General features: G+C 41.6%; 1 protein-coding gene across 3 annotated transcripts; it reads left to right on the top strand.

The window, feature by feature from the left end:
• The first annotated feature begins 294 nt into the window (after positions 1-294).
• On the top strand, positions 295-25091 carry ANXA2 (annexin A2). 3 transcript variants are annotated; one of them, XM_068204192.1, is made up of 13 exons: positions 295-393; positions 5023-5082; positions 8963-9062; positions 14642-14736; positions 17446-17559; positions 19470-19560; positions 20091-20170; positions 20488-20547; positions 21149-21242; positions 21958-22053; positions 22997-23055; positions 23693-23815; positions 24718-25091. In XM_068204192.1, exons 2-13 carry the CDS (start codon positions 5035-5037, stop codon positions 24775-24777), a joined length of 1020 nt encoding a protein of 339 aa, XP_068060293.1. In that variant the 5' UTR covers positions 295-393; positions 5023-5034; the 3' UTR covers positions 24778-25091. The 3 variants fall into 3 exon arrangements, with proteins under 3 accessions (XP_068060293.1, XP_068060294.1, XP_068060296.1); XM_068204193.1 differs by having other exon boundaries at positions 23693-23819; positions 24722-25091; XM_068204195.1 differs by lacking the exon at positions 295-393 and adding an exon at positions 700-770.

Below are 25091 nucleotides of genomic sequence, written 5' to 3'. Positions count from 1 at the left end.
GGTCGCCTTCCCCGGAGGCACTGGGGGTCGCATATGCACGGTGGGCCGGTGGGCGGCCAGCGGGCAGGTGGGGAAGCGGGGCCGGGGCGTGAGGGCTGAGCCCCGACCCCTGCAGCCCAGGGTGCTGCCCCTGGCGTCGCCGCAACCTCGGAAGCTTCTGGGCGTCCGGCAGGGCACGGGTGCGGAGGGAGAGGCTGCTCCTGCCCTACCCTTGCCCACCCCGTCCTCCGGCCGAGTCGGGCGCGGCCGGGTGAGTCAGCGCCGTGCCGGGGGGGCGCCGGGGCGGGAAGGGCCCGCCCGGCCCTACAAAACCCCGCCCGGGCTGCCGCGGGCCCCAGCTGCTGCCAGAGCCGCCCGAGTCGCCGCCAGAGCCGCCCAGCCCGCCCCAGCCAGGTGAGCCCTCGGCGGCAGCGCGGCAGGAGCGGGGCAGGCGGCAGCGCCAGGCCGGGCTGCGGGCGGGGGTCGCGCTGCGGGAGCCGCTGCTGCGGGAGCGAAGCGGGCTCGGAGCGGGCAGGATGCGGAGCGGGGCGGTGGCTGCGGCGGCCGCCGCCCTCCCCGCGCCCGGCTCCTCTTCCTCCGGCCCTGCCCGCCTGTTACTTTATGCGCTCGGTTCCGCGTTGGGACGGTGGGGCCGCGGGCGAGGCAGCCCTCGGGAAGCTTCGTGCGCCCCGCAGCAACTCTGGGCGGTGTGGCGACAGCGCTCAGGAAAGAGGAACCGGTCCCAAACTTCGCCAAACTTCCCCTGACAGTAATTTCTTCTCGTCGTTAAGGTACACAAAGGCTTGGCTGGGTTGACCATGGAACTGCAAGGTCGCTTCTCGGTGCGGAGGCTTGCAGAGAAGCTGTGCCGGCCAGCCAGGCTCGCTGGAGGCGGTGTTCATTCAGTTGGAGCGAGGCAGGAATTGCTCCCGCAGGCACGGCGGAGCCCCGAGCCCGCCAGGGCCAGCGGTCCCTTCGATTCCCTTCCCTTCCCTTCCCCTCTCGCTCAGGGTGCGGCCGCGGCTGCCGGCGCCGCTGCAGCCGCTGGCCCGGGCAGCAGGAGAGCCCCGCGGGGCGGTGGCGGTGGGCAGCGCTCCCCGGGCGTTGCCTTTGCGCTCCCCCGCGATGCGCCGCGGAGCCCCGTGCGCCTCCCTGCTCGCACGGCCAGGCTTGGGCGTGGCTCTGCCTCCCACCCTGCCCGGCCGTGAGCAGAATTGCGAAGATCCTGCTGCTGCCCTTTGGGTTGTGAGTCAGCTCGGCCACCAATTCCCCTTCGAGTGAGGAGGGGAAGTAGGGCAGAGGAATGTTGCCAGGTATTTTAACTGAACTAGAAGTGAAATGATTTCAGGATAGTTATATAGAAGTGAGTTGTGTGCTTATACGTGACAGCTTTACTTCATCTTAACATTAGTTCTTATGTTCATATTCAAATGCTGTATCTACACAGCGGTGCAGACCCCGATGTACAGGTCAAGAGTGAAAGACTGGAACCAGTGTGCCCTGATTCATTCCTGTGTGTGCCTTCTGCTACTGGAGCTGGTTTTGATAAACAGCCCTAGTGGGTAGAGTTTCCATTGGCCAATATTTTGTGTAGTTTGCCTTGATTAACCAAAAAAAAAAACCAAACCCAAAGAGGTTTTCTTGTAAAGTCTCAAAAGTGAGAATAACTCAAGTTTGAAGAAGCAAAAGTCCATAATTTTGTATGTGCATGGTATCTTCCTGGAATGGAAGTTCCTGGGTTATTAGCAATGTCTGTGGAAGAAAATGGTTCAAGTATGTTTGTGGTAGTGCAGTTTAATGGATTTTGAAATGCTTTTCTTTAAAGAAGATTTTTTCCTCCAAATAGTGGCTTGAAGTTATGTGCTAAACCTAATTGGGTGATTTGGGGAGATGCTGCCTGGCCTATTTGTACTCCTGCTTAGCACTGTATATATCTGAATGATTTTGAGCCCTTGTTTCAACTACAGCAGATGCTGCAGGTCTTCCTCACTCTCCCTCATCTCTGTTAACAGGCTTGCCCTAGTTTGTGGTCACAAATGTGCTCCAAGTGGAAGAGTTTCCATTCTCTCATTCCAGGGATGCCGTTTCCTTGGCTCAGATGTCTGGGAACACCCTTTGCTCATATCTCTGCCTAGTATAATAAGTGCTTCTTAAAATGCTAATTCTGCTTATTGAGCAATGCAGTTGTTTGTGCATACCTGAAACTTTTCCATGGATCACAGGGGGATTTTCCATAATGTGTGTGAGCTGGCCCTGGAAATCAAGGTATGGGGCCGCTTTTAAACACGCATTCCTCCGTTACCAAAGAGTTTCAGGGATAAGTTGGTGAATAGAGACTGGGCCATTATAGTAACAGACCTATAAACCAGTGCCTTCTGGGAGGGCTGAGGTCAAAACATGCCATCTGTTTTAGCAGAATAATATGATTCAGGATTGTGTAATGTGCATTTCGAAATTGGTTGTAGAAACTTGCCTTAAGGTATTGAAGTATTAGTTTACAGCTGGAAGGTAAAACTTGATTCCTTTCCAGTGTAAGGAAGAACAGGCTAGTGCAAGTATTTTCTCTTTACGTGTTCAAACCCATCCAGAACTTGTCAAAACTACATCAGATAAAAGCAGTCCATCAGAGAACAGTGAGAGTCTGTTCTCAAATACGAGGGTTTTACAGAGCAGGGTGTGACAAGAGCTGTGTTTGTTCTCTGGGTAAAAAATCTTTCTCTGTAAGGATTCTTGCAAGAACTCCCTTTATTTTTTTTTTTTTTTCTTCTTTTGCCAGCTTGCTGTTGATGGGCAGTCAGTTGCTATAGCATTGTTGTGTTCTGGTGATATGAACCTGGAGTTCCAGCTCTATGTGAGGGTGTGTTAGTTCTGTTCCTGGATTCTGATCAAGTGCTTTGTTCCAAGAAACCTGATTCAGTGTGGTTAAAAACAGTAGTCTTGCAAAAAGCTGTTCAGTGATTTTTGTGGGTTTTTTTTTTTTTCATGTGAAAGGTTATGCTGCAGTTGCTTTGCTTCAGCTCTCACTGGTGTTTTCTTTTTGACTAGAAAGACTGAAGGACTTCAGTTGCTCATCTTTGATAATAGCTGAAATGCTGTCAGAGTACAAAGGTCTCACAGGCTCTTCATTTTATGAAGTGTAAACATTAGGAATTTCATAATTCAGGAATATATTTCACTCCCCTCTACCCAGCATGGTTTATAATGCCAACAGCAGGTAACAGCTTATTACAACTTCTGCAGCCTGTCTTTAGAGGCCTGGGTTGGATTTTACTCTGAAAAAACATTTATTCTCAAATAGATCAGTGCATGACTGTCATTTTGTTCTCTATCTTATTTTTCTTCCCCCAGAATCTTATTTTTTGTTGAAATAAAGTTGCTTTTGTTACTTAAACTTAGATTGTTTCACAAGATGGAAGATTCTCTTTCTGTGTTCTAAGTGAGGAAATGTGAGATAACAGCAGTTACACTACAAATGTACTGTGATTTTGCTGCTGTGTTTTATTCTTGTAGCACTAGCTATTTTTGCCAAAAGATTTCTTTGCTTTTCTCCTTACAGGATCTAAAACAAACAAAACAACAACAGGAACAAAACACTTTTTCCTAGAGTTTTACCCAGATCACCATTATCAAGAAACTCTTTCAAACTTTTCTGGTTCTCCAAGCTCTTAATTGGTCACTGAGTGGAGAGGAGATTGGTTTCTCTGGGCAATTGGCCCGGCTGGCTGGTCCTGAGGAAACCCAGAAGGGTGACTGATGGAGGATTAAAAGCCATCTGAAAGCCAGTTGAAAGGACACTGGCTGCACAGAAGCTGGGAGTTGTCTGTGGGGCATGGAGCCAAGGAGCTGGCCTGGGGAACCGGTGAGAGTGTGGAATGAAGGGCGTGGCACCCAGCTGAAAACAGGGCAGTTTTGGTATCGGGCTCACTTACCAGTTAGTGGAATGTCTCTGGTTTTGAGGTGCCCTTTCTCCTGTCCTCTCCTAAGCCAGCTCGTTTCCCTGTTTGATAATGCTCTCTGCAGCTGGACTGTAGAGGTCCTGGGAAAAAGCTTTCATTTCAGCAGCCATCCTGGGTGACTGGGTAGCAGTGTGTGTAGCAGTGTCTGTCCTTTCCGTAGAGAAATTTGAGCGCAGGGTTTTGGGAATGCATCAGGCCTGTTAAATATTGCCCCTGGCTTACAGCCTTTGGAAAAACTTTCCTCAGCTGACAGACCCTTTCACTAAAACAGCAATACAGCTCTGACACACTCCCTGACCAGAAACCTTGAGTTGAAAAAAGGCAAAGTATTGTAACATAAGTTTATTACATCACTGCTTATTTCTGCCATGTATATAATCCATCTCAGCGTTGGGATTTTCCCTGTTTTTTTACATATACAAGGAAGATGTTATTCAGGTCCTGGCAATGGAGCATTGATGCTGATTAACCTGCCACAATGGCTCTTCTTTTTTGGAGCTATCATTTTAACATAGTCCTTACTACCTCATCTCTGATAATCGTGTTACTAAGTGGTGTCTGTTCTGGAGAGCTACAACAAAACCACAAGACACAGCATCCAGGGTTAAAGATTAAACAGGTTTATGGTTTTGTAAAATGCCTGCAAGAAAATAAATAATTCCACTGCATTTCCTGAGTACTGGAGGAACTGGGCATGTGATTTAAATGTTAATAGTCGTTGCTGTTCTTTGACTTTGAGCTGGACCAAGCTATAATGTTTCTAAATAATTCTCCTGGTACTGAGTTGTCAGCTTAGGCAGCTCTGTTTCTGAGGCAGAGGTTTCTCAATTCCTGTTTGAGTATTTAAAATGTAGAAGAAATGCTTGTTTAAGGAATTTTTATTGTACAATGGAATGAAGACCTCTTGTTGTTGCATTAATAATGGTGGTGTGGCTTGGAAACTCTTTAATCTTCTTTCCTGCTTGGTATTAGCAGATCCACTGGACTGTGTCACTTGAAGCGCTGCAGTGCTTCAAGACTGGTGGAACACGCTGATGCAACTGTAAATATATTTAAATCTACTTTGTCTTTTTTTCTCTTCCTCCAGCATTCTTTCAAGATGTCCACTGTTCATGAAATTTTAAGCAAGCTCAGCCTTGAAGGAGATGTAAGTAGTATTATCTAAACAAGAAAAGTTTCTTTTACTTAAATGTCTCATCTTGTTCCTTTTACAGGACCGTGCACCAACAATTGTACTGGGCTGTACAGTTTACAAGATTCCACACATGTCTTAAACTTTTATTGGCTAAAAACCTAATCAGTGATCAGTTTTTATCCACAAACCAGATGTAAACCATAGGACAGTTACATGATTTAATGAGAGTTTTTCTAACTGGCCAGCAGCACAAGCAGTATCTTCCTGCTGGGCCTTATCAAAGAGATCACAGGGCAAACAATGGCTGGTTTGCATCTGTGTCCCTCTTTCTTCCAAAGAAACAAGTGAGTTATGGATGAGAACAGAAGATGGAAATATGTTTGGTTTTGCTGATACCCTCTGAATTTCTTTTTTTTTTCCAGTTAAAAATGGAGAATATTATGAGAACAAAAATATTGGGGATCTAATTCCTGTATTGGCTATTACCAAAACCAAACTGGCTCTTGAAAAAAAAATTATTTTCTCAAACTTATTTTCTGTGTTTTTCACCACATCTGCACTTGGTTTATAGTTTATTGAAATACCAGAAAGCCACTTTGTTTGACTTCTTAAGTTGCAGTCAGATGGTTGATTACCAGTGTGGTATCAGTATATCATGCCATGAATTTGTGGTTTTGTGATTGTCACTGAAGAGGAAGTGAATCCTATCCATGCATTATTTCATCACATTTCTAATGAACTTGCTACACATATAAATCTTACAGCTGATAGCTCTGGATCTGGGCTTGGTACAAGCAAATGTTTTGCCAATTTTTGTTACTTGTTGCGAAATTAATTATACCAGACTGTTTGTAGAAGAGCTGTTGCAAAGAACTGGCCAGTGCACTGTAGGTGAGTAGTAAAACTGGTTCTGTAGTGCAAAAGCAGTGAAGTCTTCAGCTTTCATGGTTGTGTGTTTCAATGGAGAATTACTTTTGGAATAATAATTAAGCAATATATTCTCAAGAGCAGAAATGTTTTTTCCTTGATTCTTGCAAGCAGTTGCAAGAGTTAGATTTGAATACTGTTCCATGGCAGCATTTCTATCAGAAATCGTGCTGCAGAGTGTCAGAAGGCTCAGGCAGCTGGTGTGTGCTGTAAGTTGGAAGCCAGAATTACTGAGTAGCTGGCCTGTGTAGCTCTGCAGCATTAGACCAGTTCCTCTAAGCAATGATGTAGCAAATTAACTGATGTTAAACAGACTAGTTGGGCCAGCAATTAAAATCTTAAAGTTTTAACCTTGAGGGTATAGAGTGGTTGTGGCTGAACCCCAGTGTTGTCCTGTGTTCTGCATCAGTGGTACAGCAGCTGGTTTGAGTGAAGGTAAAGGACCTTCCTTTCAGGAGAGGGTGGAGTTGGGCTGAGGTTGATCTGTGCTCCCAGTTTCTGGATCTCTCCACAAGAGTACAGAAGGATTCTCAGGATACAAAGGTGTAGAGATTGTGAAAGGGTCCTGGTGTTTTAGGTTAAAGTAAGCCTCCATAGCCATTAGTGATATTTGCTTCTCCCTCATGTTTCCCAATAGGATTAAATTTCTCAATCTCAGAGGAAGTAAAGCAAATGGAGGACCTCTGAAGCACACTAAATGCATAGGGAGAAAACCAATTTCTCTGCTTTAGTCTGGCCCAGACAGGTGGTGCCAAAAATCTGGACTTTTACTGCCACATTGTAAAGAATTTTATTCTGAACTAAATGGAAAGTCAGTTTGAAAGCTGTCTTGTCTGAAAACACAGAGTACTGGTACTGTGGTACAGTAGTGTACCAGAGTAATTGAATAGCTTGGAATTGAAATGGCTGCTTTTCGTAGGCAGACACCCTGATAAGACCTGTCAGGTGTCAGGGAAACACAGTCTGACTTGGTACATGCCCTGGGTGGAGGGACAGAGGAAAAATGGCCACCAAATTACAAATATGCTGTGGATTTTGTTAGTGTATGCTATCATCTTTACAGTAAACTACTCCATCCAAATTACTCAGAAAATACTTAGAGCTGGGTGGAAGGAGAGGTACCCAGCTCTGCTAAGGTCACCAGGTGACTTGCTTCAGATGATGCAGAGTGCCGGTTAGTGAGCAGCGCCCCAGGATGGTGGAAGCCTGGCTCAGGAACCTTTCAGGCACACAGATTTCTCCAAGGCTGTGTTGCACGTCTCCATTTACTGTTTCCATTGCCAACTTGATCCACTAAAAGCAAGGGCTGTGTTTTGTGGTGTGGCTCTGGGCCAAACTGGGGCCACTTTGCTGGACTGAACTAACGGCAAGGGACAAAAGAAAATGATTCAGTTTATTGGTGCTTTTTTGACTTCCCATCTGCACAGCATAAAACAGACTGTCTGCAGAAGGCACAGGGGTTGCTGCCAGAGGAATGTGTACAGAGCAGCTTGACCTCTACAGGGATGGAGTCAAAATTAGTCAGAAACCATGGAATTTTTTTGTTCAAAGTGCTCCTCTTAAAAATTTGCATGCAAAAAATTTTTCCAGGCATATTAGGATATCTTAGTTCTGTTCATGAACCCAGCTTCCTTTTGGAGTTAGAGATGGAAACAAAAGTTTCTGGGGATCTTTTCCAAGAAGGCTTAGTTGTTCATTCACTTAAGAATGGCTGTGGCAGTTTCAGGTGCTAGTAGCTCTACCTCTCTGCCAGAGGTTTAGGTTTCTAAATTGAACTCAGCAGAATGGGATTTGTGACTATTCCCCAGCTACTTGTATGAAAATCTGTGGTTTAATTTAACCTTCTGTTGCTGTAGAGCAGGACGGTAAAGAGAATGACTCCAAGGCAAAGGCTAGAGAATGAACTCTCCTTTATTTCAAATGCACCGCTCTATTTATAGAGAACATCGTGCAGACTAATTTCATTGGTCTTAGAGTAAAAACATCTCACACCGTTGGTGTGCAGTGAATGACGCACGGTGGCAGAACCTATCTATAAACAATGTGAACAACAAGGTTAGAGAATTATTTACATTCTTTCCCAGCTGTCTCCCAGGCTCTCCCCTGGTTAGAAAACCTTCTCTTTTTCTCTCTGACTGAACTGAGAATATCCACAACCTTCCCCTGGGAGGCGATAACAAGCTGTTAGCTTACACTGAAGCAGCTGAGAAGAGTTGAGAGGACCATGATAAACAGCTGATAAAATCTGGTAATTTGGAAAATGTTGCATCTGTTTACTAAGTGATCTTACCTGGAAGTCCTCTTACTCTTAGCAGAGATAATTTGAAATGTCATTTGGTTTTGCAAGCCTCATGCTGCTTAAAGCAAGGATCTGGAGGCCAAGAGTTTCAAAAAATTATGAATAACTTTTGCTTTCTAGAACTATGGCCTTAAATAGATATTTTTTTGTGTTATCTTTAAAGTTCATGAGACAGTGCAGAAAACTTTTTCTGACTTTATCATTGTTAATCTTCAATTTCTTTCTTTTGTCTTTATTATTTGTAGCCTGTAATCAAAAGTAAAATATTGACTTCAAATCTAAACTACTGTAGACTTTAACTTTCTTGGAATTAGCTTCCTGTAGTCATTTTCCTTCAACTCTAGCCAGAAAACTCCAGATTTTAGACTATTGAAGTTCAGTGAGTAAGCTTGGAAGGTGTTAGGTTTTTGCTGCAATAAATATAATATCTATTTGTATATATTCTGTGTTATAATAAGCAAGGCTGTGAGTGGATTTCTGGGCAATACACGTGAGGAGGAGAGACTTCAGTGGCTCTTAGTAGAAATCCAGTTTCACAGATACCTGATGATAGTTCTTGCATTTAAACATTGGGCTGAACACCAGGTAACTGAAAGCCATGTGTTTTATTAATTGCACAGTTTAACTCTGAAGGGTTTTTTGTACTTTTTGTTCTTTTCCTTCCAGCATTCTCTCCCTCCAAGTGCCTATGCCACAGTGAAGGCCTACTCAAACTTCGACGCTGACCGGGATGCTGCGGCCCTCGAAACGGCCATCAAGACCAAAGGTGAGCACCAGGGCCTGGGGCTTCCATCCTGGGGCAAGGTAGAAGGCTGGCTTGCAAAAACCAGAACAGGACTGTGTCTCAACACCAACATTTTGATATCCTTACTCAAGGATACCTACTTTAGGAGATGTTGGATTCCCTGAAACCTTTGCCACGTTAGATTTTGAACCCTGTAAGTGCGTGCTTTGAATGTGCTTTTAAGTTTGTAGCTATGAGTTGTTGAGATTATCACTGAAAGTGTCCACTTTTTCTCTCTTGACTCATCAGTACTTAAAATTCTTCTTTTCTGTCACTTGAGAATGAAGTGTCAGCTCCTTTGGCAGTGGTTTGGGAGTGGGCTCTGAATCATGGATTTCTACTGGATTGTTGGGTTGGACATTTCTTCTTCCTTTCAGCTTTCCAGACAGCTGCATAGGGGTGGTTTGAACATTCTTCTCCTGGATTTTGAACTAAATACTCATTTATCTTGTATTAACTTGGGGTCAAAGAAGGTCCTGAAAACTAGTTTCTGAAATGAGTTTGCAGTATTTCAGGGGCAGGGCAATGTGAGCTTCTCTGAGCTGGGATATTAGATAGGCTTCCCTCTGGTATATTGAAAGCATCAGGAGAGCTGGGAGTGTGAACTACAGCTCTGAAGTAATGTCTTGGTGGCACTGCTGGGGCTGTGATCCTGTCCTGTCCTGGGACAGGGAGTGCCATCCTTTCCACACTTGCTCCAGACCAGAGGAGCAGCAGCTGGGCTTAACTGGAACCAGCAATTCTTCTGCCTTCATGTCAGAGAGAAATTTAAAAGCCAAACAATTTCTCATCAGAAAGAAATGCTAAGTCTTCCATCAGTGCCAGCAAAGCATGTGTTTGACTTGCTATAAAATGTAAAAGATATCCCCTCCATAACAAGCACGAGGCTTTCTTTCACAAGATTTTTAATGTAACTAGAGAAATCCCCTATTAAAGTGGGTTCAGTTCTAATTTTTAATCATTTATAGTTTTTTTTTTTTTAAAAAAATTCCTGATGAGAGAGTTATATATATCTCATCAGGTTTGGCAGCAGATGCTTTGTATATATGTAGAGTTTTGTCTAGACTTTATAATTTTTTGCAGGTCTGATTATAGGGCAAATCTAGACATTTCAAATACACCATGAGACTCTCAGGTAGGGACAAACTTGAACTCTCAAGCTGCTAATTGTTGTAAAAGGAAATTGCAGTCTCCTAGGCAGTACAAAGCTTTTCCAGTCAGGAAAGTCAAGCTCATGTTATCTTTCCACTTTCTCCCAGCAATTTAAGCAGGGCAGTTAAGTTACATAAAAACATTTCAGTAAAAAGATGATTTTCAACTCTCTGAGGGAGTAATAAGGAATTTATTCAGGGACCTGCATGTTTGTATGCTTGAGCTTCTCTGTTTATTAGTTTGTTACCCAGACCTTATTTTGGAAAGGTGGCTTTAAAGGGAAAATCTCTTTATGGTTTTGATACCGGATTTCCACCCTAAAGAATCTCACAATGGAAGTATTCTTGTGGAAAATTAAGTATGAGAGAGTTATGACCCTTCTTCCAGGTACTGTTTCCTTGCACTTTGAATGCTTTGGAGCAGGATATTTTCATCTGCTAATTCAGAAGATTTGATAACATGTGAGCTCTAAAATATATGTAGGGTTTTCCTCAAATTAAAATTCTAACTTATCCAGACAAGAACTGGTTTTTATGAACAGTGATGTAAAAGAGCTACCTGCAAGAACAAGTTTTAAAATAATTCTGGGAAATATCTAAGTAGTTTTTGAACTAAAAATATAATGCCCATAATAAACAAACTGTCTACATCCACAGCAGCTACCATTTTCCTAGGAAATACCACCATTTTTCTAGCAATTAGTTTACACTGGATATGGGAAGTAGAAATAAGCCATGTAAGTTATCACAGAGTGATGCAGAGGAATATGACTTGTTGATTTTAAATCAGTGAGAGAGGTAAGCTATAAATATATATACAAGCTGGTTTGTGGTTGAAAATTAAAAAAAAACCCAGCAAGCATGTAAATGACACCTGGTATCTGAACCCTTGGGCTTTCTTTGGGCTGGAAATCAAGGTCTGTACATGCTATAATGAGCTTTTATTTCACACTCACCAAAGCAGTCTTTCTAATAGCTTGGAAATTATAGCACTGTCTTGGAAATGATAACTTGTGGAATCTTATCTCTGGCTATACCTTATATAAACAGTGCCTGAAGTCTGGTGTTTGCCATCAGGGCAGGCCAGGTTGGGAGAGTTACCATATAAATAATTATATGGTAATTATTATATGGTAATGGAAACTCCCAGAATTAGAGTCATGAATCTCCATTTTAGTGATTATTGTGTAAAATGGCTAAAACTTAGTTTACTGCTTAATCACAGGTATATATTTGGTTTAGGGAAAAGATCTAGGGCAGAGTGTGTGACTTTTCTGCTCTGTGTAATATCTAAATATTTCAGCATTCATTCACACCCTTCAGATTAATTCCTCAGAGGTTCCTAAGCCATCTGTTCATCTGTGGGGACCTCTGGAAAATACTTTGATGTGTTTATTTAGGCTTAGATCTACCTGCAAAAACTATACTACACAAATACATTGTCCAGCACTTTTCAGGGCTTTGAGTGGAGCTGAATTAAATGCAGGGGGTTTATATATATCCACCAGCCTAGGAAGGGAAATGTCCAAAAATGTCTCCAGGTCATATAAAACCTTGTAGTTAACAATTGTTCAACCTAGAGGTTGCATAGTACAAATAACTTGTTACAGTTCTGGCTTGTTCCTTTTGGTATAAATGCCATGGCTATGTTTCTTTTTTTTTTTTTTTTTTTTTTTTTTTTTGCTCTTTAGTGTTTCTGCAGCAAATTCATTTAGTGCCTTGGCATGTCCTTTGTAAGTGTTGGCTTTTTGCTGCATAGGACAAGAAGCTGTTTAATTTCTGTATAATGCTCTGCTGTGCTCTCTGTCTAGATTAGCTGCTGTACATGAACCTAAGCAGAAGAAACTATCTAGAAGGGCACTAACAGAGTTTATGTTAGATTTCCTTTCCTTTTTTTCTTGTAGCAAAGACAACTGCTGAAGTGTCTCTTCTGTTTCAGAGTTATTTCCTGGCATTGACACTTTGTGTGTATCAAGTACTTGTTAAATAATTCTGTCAGACTAGGTTGTGAGTATTTGTTACTTGCAGCCTTCTATTGAGGACTCGTGGGATACTTTTTTATTCCATGGCTGGCAGAATTCAGGCACAGGTTTGTTGTAGGAAAGGGCTCAGAACATAGATTTGTAATAAATTCATTATATCCAGAATTTGCTAAAACAATGATGACATGGGAACCAGTCAGCTCAATCTTAGAGAAAGGTCTTCTGTTTATGTAGTATATGCAACATGCCCATAACTTCTGATAGAGTTTTTAAGATTATGAAGTAAAAGTTTTTAGAGGATATCTGCTGGCTTGCTGGTGAGAGAGGGCAGTGCCTGAAATCCACCAAACTGCATCAGTCACATATTCCAAATATTTAAACTGTCACTATAGAAATATCTCATTGCAACATGGTTTGGGTTTGGTGAACCCTTGCTAAGCAAAATAGCAGAGCTGAAATTATGGTCTTGTTTTATCTGAATTTGTCCCTCTGACTCCATTCTTGTTCATTTCCTCATTTTTGCTGACTGAGCTCCAATGCTGTGATCTTACCAATGTCACCACACGTTGCCTCTTTCACAGGAAAAGCTGTTATTAAGCAGAATTTTTCTTTCCATTCCCCATTGATAGAAATACAGGGATAAAATCTGCCTAGCCAGAATAAATTTGAAAATAAACTCTTTCATTGCTTTGAAAGTTTCAGAGACTTTAGCAAACAGCAAAGGAAAGTGTTGGAGCTGCTGTCCTGCTCTGCCCCACCTCAGCAGCTGTGAGTCAGCATCCTGTGCGTGCAGCACGATTCCCCAGTGTGAATGAAGTACAAACCCTTACTTTCCACTGGATGCCAGAGCAATGAGTTAACTTCATAATTCCATGGCATGTGTATGAGAAACTTGGACGCAGTCAGTCGTTTGTGAGCTTCTAATCTGAAGCGATTGTGCTACAACTTGAAAATGTCATTTGCTTTTTTGAACGCCAAGAATGGTTTAAATTCAGAATTTATTAAAAAGCTTAAGACATTGGCTTGTACTGTGGGCCTGCAACAGCTGAAAGGCTCAATGTCTGTGTGTGGCCATTTCTGGACAGGGAGAATTTGTTTTCTTTTATAATGTGGGAACACTTTAAAATGTGCAGGAGTAGATTATGGCTGAAATGTGCAGTCAGCCTGTTTTCAACTCAGAGTCTGTAACTTAGACACATTATGCTTTCCAGGACCTTATGGCATCATTTGCAAGCCAAGCTTGTGTGAATAAGAGCACTGATGTAGGTCTGCTGCAGCACAAGCTGAGGACATGAGGCTACCAAATGTAGTATTTCATCATGAAAAATGTGCTGAAGAAAGAGAGAGAATTTTTGGATTTGACTTACAATTATAGGCTCTGCAGCTATGGGATAAAAGGTTTTTTGCAAGATTCCTACTTTATATGATTCATTTTTTAATACTGGTTGCAGTTCTTTGTTTCGGGTTACTTTGGGTAATAGGGAAAAGAAATGTAGCTGAATTCTGGCAGGGATCTGAGTCCTGCTAGTAGCTGCTGATCCAATCCTTACTTTCTGGGGTTTTTTATCAAGAAATTATCTTTTACACTGATGGATGTGCAAGTGTGGGAAAAGAGACTCATAATGCTTTCATTAAACAGAGAGAGCTCAGGTGAAGATCTGGGCTTGTTCTGACCTCTAGATTGGAGCCACCTGTTTGCTTCAAAAGCTGACAGTTGCACTGACGTGCCAGGATTTGGAATGGCTCCCTTGAAAGTAAACCTTTGCTGATGTGTAGTTCACTTACTTAAAAAAATAGTTGGGAGTTTGAGCATCCACGTCCTCTAGGTGTGCCAGTTACAGCTCAGCATGGATCTTCTAGTGATTTCAAAAAGAAGTAGCGCCTACTTAATTCTTCCAGTGTCAAAATTCCTTTCTGTCTTTTGAGCCTCTGAAACTTACTGAATTAAATGTACTGGTTTATTTTCCTGTTTCTGTGTTTGGAGTGATGGATTAAATGGCTTAAATTGAAAATATAACTGCTTTATTAAGAAGTCTTAATTGAAAAAACTCCACTAAAATGACAGGACAGGCTTTAGTAAGTACAAGTTTTAAACTCTGTGTTCTTGAGCAACTTTTTGCAGAATTCCGAGTGCTTGAAAACTAGTGCACAGACGTAAAAGTGAAGCACTAGACAGAGTGGCAAAGCTGGTCACAAACTAGACTTTGAGGTGTGTCCAAAGATATACATCCCATGAGAAGTCTGGGCTCTAATTGGTGGCTTTTTCCCCACGGCCAGGACAGGATAAACACTAACTGGTGGGAGCTGCTGAGCTGTGCTCCAGACAGCACATGTGCTGTGTTTGGAGAGTTGGAGAACATCCTGATACAAGAACATGAGAACAAGTGACAAGAAAGCGTCTCTAACTCTCTGCCTTGTGTCTTTGTAGGTGTGGATGAGGTCACCATCATCAACATCCTGACAAACCGCAGCAATGAACAGAGGCAGGACATTGCTTTTGCCTATCAGAGGAGAACCAAAAAGGTAATAAAATATGAAGAATTAGTCATTATTGAATATTTTTCTTGTGGACAATTAGATTTGTCAGGGTTTGTCTTGTCACTGAAATTCAAGATGCATCTACTTTGTCCATGCTGTCACAGTTTAGGACTGTTAGAACTTTGAAATATGTTGAATATGCACAATTGGGACTGTGATCTGTTTGGAGATGGTGGTTTCCTAGCACCTTCAGAAATCACAGTGGAATCCACAGGATTCCCTGGTGAAATGTGCTAAAAATACTGAGAAGTCACTGGCATGAAGTGCCTCAATTTGAAGGAAAAAATGAAAGAGAGCTGCTTTAGGGGATTTTTTTTTTCTTTTGGTTGGTTGATTTTTTGGGGGAGGTGGTGGATTTTTTGTTTATTTTTTTAAGATAACTCAGCATAAGGGAAGTGTTCGGTTTCTGTTCACACAGCTGGCTTAGTAGAGAAAGGACTGCAGTCAATTGTGCTACGAGCACTGCAGCTGTGGAATAGTGATGTAATGAGTTGAACTGTCATTAAAAATTTTCCTGGCAGAAATACCTTAGGTACTGATCTATTGATGGAGAGAAATCTGTAAGATGTGTGCAGAATTCTGCAAAATTAGTCTTGCTGTCTGGGAGGCAGAAAGTTTGAAGTTTTGAGAATCTTACCATATTTGAAGTTTCATGCCAGTGAAAAAGAGGAAACTTTATATAGAGTTCAGATTATGATGAATGTATCTCTTCCAGGTTTGCCAGACCCCAAATGGTAGTCCTCAAATAGCATCCCAGAATACTCATCTGAGCCCAAATGTAAATGTAGAGTTAAATTTGGGAGTTCACCAGCTTTTCTGCATGACTGATAGAGGCATATGCAGAGGCACAGCCAGGTTGAACACATGCATGTTTGCATATGCCTGCACATCCTGCCCTGGGGACACCGGGACAGTCTGCACATAAATGGACCCCAGTCATGAAATGTGTCACTTACAGCTTTGTTAAATGTTCTGCATGACCACAAAAATGCACAGTCAAGAAAATCTGCAACTTTTTTCATGTTTCTCTCTCACTTTTTTCCCTTGCTGCGACCCAAGAACAAACTGAATTTATCAGAAGTTTAACAAGTGCCAAAGAATAAAACAGTCGTGTAAACAATGGAAATGTGCAGTAGAAACCACTCAGATAAACATGTGAGGAGGAAGTGGGATATGAAAAGACACGTAGGTATATCTTCTAGGGACAGTGTCTGATGGTTTTCTTTGCCAGCAGTTGTGCAGATTTTGTTAGCAATGTGTTGTGCTGTACTAGGCTTCTTGCTTTGTGTGTTGCAGGATCTGTCAATAGATCATGATTTTAAAATGCCACATAGTCTACCTCTCTTTTAATTCCTTTGGGATGTGCAGTGTCTGATGGAAAATCTTGGTTTAGGTTGGAAGGGACTGTAGGTGCCCAAAATGGATACCTTCCACTAGATCAGGTTGCTCAAAGCCCCATCCTGGCCTGGCCTTTTAAACATTTCCAGGGATAAGTCAGCCACAACTTCTCTGGGCAACTTGTTCCTTAAAATTTATTATGGAGATGTGTGTTGTCTTTCCTGTGGCTGTTCTGAAGAATCTGTTTTCACCCAAAGAAAGGCTGGAGCATTGCATCCCACATGGAGTGGTTGTACTAAAATGTTTCTAGGTCTAAAGCAGCCAGATGCTCCAAACCCCCATTCCCTACCTTGCTCAATCCATGCAGTAGGTGCACACAGTATTAGCATAAATTAGTGCTCTGGATTAAGTGGGTGACACAAACTTCTCTGCAATTCAGCTGAGGTCACTTTCTCTACCCCTTTTTCCCCTGCCTCTCCAGCTCGGTGATTGTTAGTGAGAAACCAGCAACTGAAATGCAGCAATTCCTTTCTGAATGCTACAGATTTAACTTCAGCTTAGGGAATACATGGATCTGTGTGAACCTCAGACTTGATCCTGGGGATTTCAGCTTTGTAACATACACTACAGGGAAGCTGATAAACTAGCATAATTCAGGTTGCTTATGAAACTCATACGAGGACATGGGCTCTGACTATTTGGTGCAGATTTGCATCCTCTGCAGTGAACATCCCTGACTGTTTCTTCTCCTAGGCCTGACTGGCAATTAACAATAAGGGATTTAGGCTACAATCTTCTGATAGTTTCCTTGAAGACAGGCTTAATTTTTCAGTGCTCAGGGATGATTTTTTATCTCCTCAGATAGCTGGTTGGGATCTGAGCCTTACAGTGGAATAAATGTGCAGTCAATTTTCCAATGTCTTAGCTAGTAAATGGCTGGGATAAGAGGAAAACCACATATAATACAGTCTTGGGAAGACTGTGTGGGAGTATGATGGAGAAGCAGTGACCACAGTGAGTCAAACTCAGATCCATCTGTGCTTATTAGCTCCACCAAAGCATCAGTGCTTTGGGACTGGAGTGAAGCTGTTAGGTGTGTCTGCACTGTGCTTTCCAGCACTTTATCAGACAGTGGTGCATTTCTTCTTATTTTCAGAGGATTAGAAAAAAAATCCTTTGCCCTAATTTCTTTCTTAGGCTTCCACAGCCAGAAAGCTTTTTATGTTTCTGTTTTCTTGTCAGTTGTGTAAGAAACATTGCTGCAGGCTTGGAGACTTAAAGCCCTGCAGGTTAAATTCTCTGGAGATCAGAAGTGAGCTTTAATTTCTTTTCTTCCATCATCCCATCTATTTTCAGGAACTTTCTGCAGCACTCAAGTCTGCTCTCTCAGGTCATTTGGAGGCAGTGATCTTGGGCTTGCTGAAGACACCAGCACAGTATGATGCCTCTGAATTGAAAGCTGCCATGAAGGTAAATAAGCTTTGAAATTTACTGTTGTTGATCTGATGTCGCTGTCTCAGAAAGAACAGGGACTTCATATCCAGGGCCATAATTTTCAAACTGATTTTATTTTTTTAGTGCTACAGTTTAAATATCCAGCTGCAAGGCATCCAAAATGAGAGAAATCATGGAACTATGTGGTTTTTAAACTCTTAATTAAATCCTCTCTTTAAGGAAAAATTCATTCTTGTCAGCTCAAGAGTAACAGCCTGGCTGCTTTGCTGACTGCTCTTACAAACAATGCACAGGTTTGTAGTATGAGAAACCTTTAAGAGAGCAGCTGTTAGCAGGAGCCATCAGATCCTCTGCTGGCATTTATAGGTTTAAACAGTAATTTCCAGTTACTTGGTCATATCCCTGATCTGGAAGGAACATCCTGTACCAGACCTGCCCCATGTAGAAGATGAGGAAGATGGGGCATCAAAAGCAGTCTCTGCAGAAAGAAATATCTGCTCTGCAGGCCTCTGAAACAAGACTTGAGAGGTGCTCATGCCAGTAGAGTCACCTCTGTAAGCAAACTAAGGTGTGGGAAATTGTAGTTATAATTACCTAATCATTGCTTATATTCTGGATGTTCTTGTTCAAGTTGTTTTTGTTTTTTTTTAATAATTAAAGACAAGTACTAAGTTATGTCTGAAATTTAGAACATGTCAATGAAACCAATTCATTAACTTCTCCAGATGATTAAAAAGGAGTTAATGAACAAATAAGAAAACAAAACCACCCCGTCCACCACATAAACACACACACTACCCTGACCCTCCTTAAGTCCCCAAACCCAACAAACCAACCCAGTATGGCCATGGTAACTCTTCAGCTGTGGGCCAAATGCCCTGTTTGAGTAATCAGATGCTGCCCTCTCCTGGTCTGAGTACAGCCTATCCATAATTTATTATGACTCAGACTAGTCTGGGGTTTGGGATTAAAGACCAAACAATTTCATCAGAGTAGTCCCAAATGTAGACTATTCTATGTTCTCCATGGGTTGCTTTTCCCATCTCCCAAGGAGTTCCCATTACTCCTGACCTGGTCTGAATTAGCAAAACCTCTCAATTCTGAATTTACCTGAGCTTAAATTTGGCTTGATACATAGGGCATTACAAGTTTTGGCATCAGAGTTGAGGAAGGCAAAGTTATCACTGAGGAGTTAATTATTTTTCTGTTACACATTCCTGAAAATATTTCAAAATTATTTAGAAAATTATATATGTTGCTAATCTTCATTTTTTCCCCCAGATGCTTATTAGAGCTATTGTGTGGAAAACTCTCCTAGCTCTCTTAGCTTTAAGCCATGTTAATAAAATTACTTTGGTTTACCCCACTTTTTTTTTAATTATTATTTTTTGGTTTGTCCCACTTTCTTGTTCCTTCAAGGGAGACATTTTACCCAAATGGTACTTTGCCACATAATTGCCTCTGTTTTCCACACGTTCAAGACTGCAGCACGAGACTTTCTCCCAGGATGTTACTTCTCTTGAAATCCTGTGGAAACTATGCCCATTTTTGCCACCTGCAAAATGACATTCTGTTACAGATGGGCTTAACAAACAGCATCCTAATAGGAGGATAAGACTGGAGTTTCTTCCTGTGCTCCCAGTGGATAGAAAAAAAATCACACAGGCCATGATAAGCAGACCTTCTCCAGTTATGCTGGTGAGGAGGCCACTGTTAGACACTCACAGCAGATGCACATTGCCCAGAGAGAACATCTACAGGATCTGTAAGCCACTAGAAGTATTCCATCTGTTTTTTCTCAGGAGCCGTTGGCAAAAAATATCCCTGAACTGTTAGAGTGGGAGAGAGGAGATGTCTGTAAAATGTTTTTAAACCATTTAAGCATTCCTGTTCATTGCTAGCTCCTGAGTCCTGTTTTATTGCAGGGGCTGGGAACTGATGAAGACACACTCATTGAAATCATCTGCTCCCGAACAAACCAGGAGCTCAGTGAAATCAACAGAGTCTACAGGGAAAGTGAGTTTACTTTGCAAGTTTCCACGTACTATGTCTTTTACACTAAATTACTTGGATAAATTCCCCTCAGTGTGAATTTCGTTATTAGAAAGCTAACTCAAATCTGCTTTGGTTCTTTGCCATTTTATACTGGTGTTCTGGATATTTGTGTGGTTTATGTAGTTTTGTCTTGTTGCTTGGTAGCAAACAGACTGAAGGCTATTTGCTACTAATACAAATTGTGTCTAAATGAAATTTTTTTGTAAGCTTTCCATGAGAGACTGATTACATGGACCTCATGACTAGCTGCTAGCAATGCTGGGTTTGATGTAGGAAAGCGTGGGCTCGTTTTGATTGTCCTCCACACCTGACTTAGATTGTAGCTGTCTATGTGAATAAAACAGCACATAAACAGCTACAATCACAGCTACAAGTAATTAGCAACAGCTACAAGTAATTAGCAACAGCTACAAGTAATTAGCAGCCCTTTTTCTTGCAAAGGAATATTTGTGAGACAGCCCTTTGCCTGAAAAGAGCTCTTTGTTTTCTAGTGTACAAGACAGAGCTGGAAAAGGACATCATATCAGACACATCTGGTGACTTCCGCAAGCTAATGGTTGCCCTGGCCAAGGTAGGGCTGTTCATAGTTTTTCACTTTTTCTGATGTGCCTGAGTGGTGGCTGCCAGTGAAACCATTTGGTTTCTGATGCACTCTTAAATTTCCCTGTGTCTTCATTGACCTTTGGGGAGAAAAAATATTCAAATGTTGAAGGGCAAAATATTTTAACAGAAATGCAGCATTCACAGCATTAGCTTCATAATGGGGGTGGAGTATGCAGTTACTCATTTAGCAAATTCAGGTTAAAAAAAGAAAAAAACTGAATATATGCATAGCAAACTGCTTACTTTCTATGAAACCTTACTAAAATACTGATATCTTGTTTGAAGGGCAAAAGGTGTGAAGATACCTCTGTGATTGATTATGAGCTAATTGACCAAGATGCCAGGGTAAGTGCTGGTAATGACCATGAAATATCTCCAGTTGTTCAGGCTTTGGGGGATATTGAACATAAACATACTGTGGAAGTGGAGAGCATTTGTGAAGTAGGTGTGTGTATTTCAGATTGTCCTGCACAGTAATGTTTGCGTGGTGTCAGTGAATCTGCTAGTTGCAATCCTGATGCCTTCAGGTATCAACTTTCACAGAGTACTTACCCACTCTACAGAAACTCTTTGGTATTTCTTTTAGATATGTGAAGAGAGAGAGCCTCTAACAAAAGGAAACACATCCATTGCAGTGAACTTAGTGGCTGTTAGTGCTTGTTTGTTACATTTGCATCTGTCAAGAGCAGTTCTGCTGAGGTAAACAGAGCTAAATAAAGAGTAAAGCTGTAGCCAGAGGTGAATACAAAGCAATTAGTCTTAGTGTCAGATTTAGATCCTTAAATGTTGTCCTGGTGACCTGCCCAACCACGTGTCCCTGTGTGTTTCTCTCACAAACACAATTTCAGTAGTGCTTGTTTTTCCAATAAGGAAATTGTATACATCTGCAATGGCTTCTTGTGCATTTCCTGAATTTTTGTGATTTTTTTTTTCTTTCTAACCCCAGGACCTCTACGATGCTGGTGTGAAGAGAAAGGGAACTGATGTCCCCAAGTGGATTAACATTATGACTGAAAGAAGTGTTCCCCACCTGCAGAAAGGTACTATTCTAAAGACAGACATTTTCCTGTTAGAGAAAGTTATAAGAAAATGGTAACTATTTTATCCCAGATATGATTTAAATTATTGTGAAAAGCACTGAAAAACACAGGAAATCTCATAAATTTTAATTCATGTCCAAGGTGTTAATTTTTAAAGAAAATCTAGTTATTTCTGTGGATGTGTTGATCTCACATTTTAAGTGTGTACAGCTCTTTTTTACATAGTTGTAACAATGCTCAATTACATGTCACATACACTGAAAACAAATATGTTGCAAACCTAGAAAATATGGATGCAGGATACCTTGAGAAGTCCTTTAGGTTTTACCTCTGTGCCAGGGTAGCTTAGCTATATCATGTGCTTAAATCTGTCAGTGAAGACTCAAAAGCAGCTCTGATACTGCTGTAAAGCAGCACATGGGAAAAGCCATTTGAAGACTTTTCAGAGCTTAAATCACTGTTGTTTCAAAAAAATACCAGTACAGGATTAAGATAGTATTTTCCCAGATTATGGAGGTGTTCAAGGAAAACAAAAAGGCCACGGCATGGGACCTTTACAAACTTCTGCTTGTATTTGAGATTCTCAGAAGGACTCGCATTGATATTTATTAATCATGTGTCTCTACATTCCTATGTCTGCGTTCATGCTTTGGTTGGTTATTTCTGCCAGTTCTTGGTCTGGTTTTGATTTCACCTACTTTCTTTTCTGTGCTAGTGTTTGACAGGTACAAGAGCTACAGCCCATATGATATGTTGGAGAGCATCAAGAAGGAGGTTAAGGGAGATTTGGAGAATGCCTTTCTTAATCTTGGTAAGTTACCCTGAAGACTGTCTTTTTATAGGATCTTTTCAGGGCTCTTGCAATGTATCATCATAAAGGTAGGGCCTAGACTCGCCCTGCTGGATGAGTAATTAGCCGGATGTGCTGGTGTTGTTGGATCCACTGGTGTATTTTAGGATATTGCAGGTTATTTTTGCCCTGTGCAAGACATAAACTTTTCCAGTTAAAATGCATTTGTGTTGTGATCGGCTGTTAGTTCCACTTTTATTCAATAGAGAGGCTTTATGTTTGTTTCCCCAAGCAAACAAAAAGGTAGAAATTGTTCAGTACCCACATAGGCTGGAGGAAGAACAGGGTGTGTGTGAGAGGAGAAGACAGGCAGGCAGTGAGGGGTGATGGGGGCTAATTGAAGAGCTGATTTGACACTGAATTCTCTGAAATAGGGAGGCAGGGTGTAAGGCTGATACTGTGCCACGAGGTGAAGATGACAAGGCTGTCACTGTGTTTTAAGAGGGAGTTCTTTAAGGGGAAAATCCGTTTCAGACGAAGGGTGTACTGAGAGCTGTGTAGTGCAAATGGAGTATAAACAGAGCTCAGCCTTGAAAAGGAGACTTCTCATGCATGAGTATACAAGGAGTGTTTCCAGAGGAGAGAGTGCTTCTAGAAGTGGAACCATGAACTGGGAGCTGTGGAGGAGGGCTATCATTCTGAAATTATACAATTCTGAAATGATACAATTTTCATGGAAGGAAACCCTTCCGAAGAATGTGAGCATCTGTGGTTCAGTCACAAGCCAAACCAAATGACTTCTAAGTAGCAAGTCAGGTAAAAATATTTTCTCTGTGACCCCTTTTTGTAGGAACTTCTGATGAAAACCTTATTTTAACTACATATTATATCTTTAAAAATGGCTGCAATATTCTGTGTCCCGTGCATGGGCAGGATATTTAACTATTCTTGTCTCTCTCTTCAGTCCAGTGCATTCAGAACAAGCAGCTGTATTTTGCAGACAGACTGTATGATTCCATGAAGGTAGGAAAGACTGGTTTTTCTTTCTACTATTTTTTTTTGTTGTCTTTGTTAGGAACTTCTGTTCATATGAAATGTGACTGGCATGTGAATAAATTAACAATTATCTAATATTGTTCAAAAGTTTTCTTTAACCCTTATGAGCCTGGATTATCTTCAGATTCCTCTGGTATAGGGAAATGTAGGAAAGGGTCCCATTATAAAGATCTTTATTAGATCAGTTGATTATAATTAGCAAAGTTAGACACATCTTTTGCATATAACCAAGAGGTGATAACAGAAAAAGCTGTTCATTGAATACCAAAATAAGATACTAAATTGGCCACAAAACATTTTGTGTAGAAACATGATGAAAGAGAAACACCTGGTGACAGGCATTAGGCTATTCCAGGAAGACTTGGTGAGCCAGAAGTGCTGCTTACAGTCTAAGCTAAATTTGTGACTGCAAGTTGGTTAAATACTGCTGATGAGAGAAGTACATTCATGCTCAAATTCTTGGATCATGATAATGACCTTCGTTAGAAGATTTGATTCATTGTATCTTTTACTGCTCATCTTGGTTGCCTGTAGTTTGCTGTCCTACCCTTAATTAATGGTAACATTTCAGCTATTGCAGCTCTAAATGTGTGTTTGCTTGCAGGGCAAGGGAACCCGGGACAAGGTCCTGATCAGGATTATGGTATCCCGCTGTGAGGTTGACATGCTGAAAATCAAGAGTGAATTCAAGAGGAAATATGGAAAATCTCTCTATTATTTCATCCAGGCAAGTTTTTCATCTTAGGTTTTATATCATGGGCCTTTGCAGCAGTCTTCATTGGATTCATGGTACCACTAGAATTCATGGGAGGTGTGTTAGAGGTCACATTGAGAGTATTCTATTATTTATGTACTATGGGAAAACCCACCTTTATCTTCACAGTCCACAGCTGGTACAGTTCCTGTCAGCCACTTGACAGTATATGTGGGCTTTGTGCAATCAACTGATGGGTTCTGGAAGGAAATTCTGTTCATCAGTCCCTAACCTTAGATCAAAAGGAGAGTCAATAGTTCTGTGATTGCTGAATGAAAATAGAGCATCTAAATTGCTACTCCCTTTCATTTCAGTGCTCAAGGAGAAGGCTCTTTAGATAGTCACTTTTGTCCATTTCTGTGATTAGACAGGAGCTACAGGTGCTAGGTTTTGTCTAACATGGGGCATAGGTAAAGAGCTTCTGTGTCTGTTTCAAAGCTAATCTTCAGCCTCAACAGCATATGCTACATTATTCCTTGTGTAGATAAAGCTGAGTCAAAATCTTAACCCAGAATCTTTTCCTGAAGGTGTCAATTTTAGATTATTAGCATTTTTTTTAATAGTGCCCTTGGTGTATGATTTTTGCAGTAATCAGTGAGAGCAGAATTGAGTCCTTCAGCTTTCCTTTGTTGTGTTACTCTTTCTCATACCCAAATTTCTCTCTTCTTGGCCTTGCATTTGTATTACAAGAATGATTAAATAATTTAACTTCACACATAAGTAAAACTCAGTCAAGAGAGTCTCCTCCAGGCTGAGAAGTCTTCAGTGTGGATCATAGACTGTCCCACAGGTTTAGAATAGAATTTTCATATGTTTTCACATTTTGTGGCCGTTTCCTGACGTGTATTTTGTATTTTTCTTCCCTTGCTTTACAGCAAGACACAAAAGGGGATTACCAGAGGGCACTGCTGAACCTGTGTGGTGGAGAGGACTGAAAACTGTGATGGAAGAAACCCAAATCCAGAGAAATGCCTTTTTTGCTCTTCATTTTACTGTAATCCTAGAAAACCTGAATTTCCTAGCTACCCTTGACTTGCCCTTTCCCTGCCGGAGCCCTGCTGCAGTTCGCTCCCCTGCGCTGTGCATGCCCCTCTTGGCAGCTGTGCTTGGCTCTGCCAAAGGTCCTAACAGTGTATAGCCAGAGACACTAACCCTCCAGGGAGAAACGGGCTCACACGTGCTTGTGAAAAGCTCTGTCTCTCTGTGCGATGTTTCTAATAAAATAAATAAAAATGGTGTTTTACTTTAA

This window comes from Anomalospiza imberbis, chromosome 13 (genome assembly GCF_031753505.1).
Source record: "Anomalospiza imberbis isolate Cuckoo-Finch-1a 21T00152 chromosome 13, ASM3175350v1, whole genome shotgun sequence".
Classification (NCBI taxonomy): domain Eukaryota; kingdom Metazoa; phylum Chordata; class Aves; order Passeriformes; family Viduidae; genus Anomalospiza; species Anomalospiza imberbis.
This window is presented reverse-complemented; position numbering and strand designations above follow the sequence as displayed.

What these genes read in the sequence shown, in the direction of transcription:
- ANXA2 (XM_068204192.1), top strand. Translation starts at nt 5,035, where the DNA reads ATGTCCACTGTTCATGAAATTTTAAGCAAGCTCAGCCTTGAAGGAGAT. An exon ending in TAATGGTTGCCCTGGCCAAG is followed by an intron (nt 20,171 to 20,487) that starts GTAGGGCTGTTC and finishes TCTTGTTTGAAG; the next exon opens with GGCAAAAGGTGTGAAGATAC. An exon ending in TGTTCCCCACCTGCAGAAAG is followed by an intron (nt 21,243 to 21,957) that starts GTACTATTCTAA and finishes TTTCTGTGCTAG; the next exon opens with TGTTTGACAGGTACAAGAGC.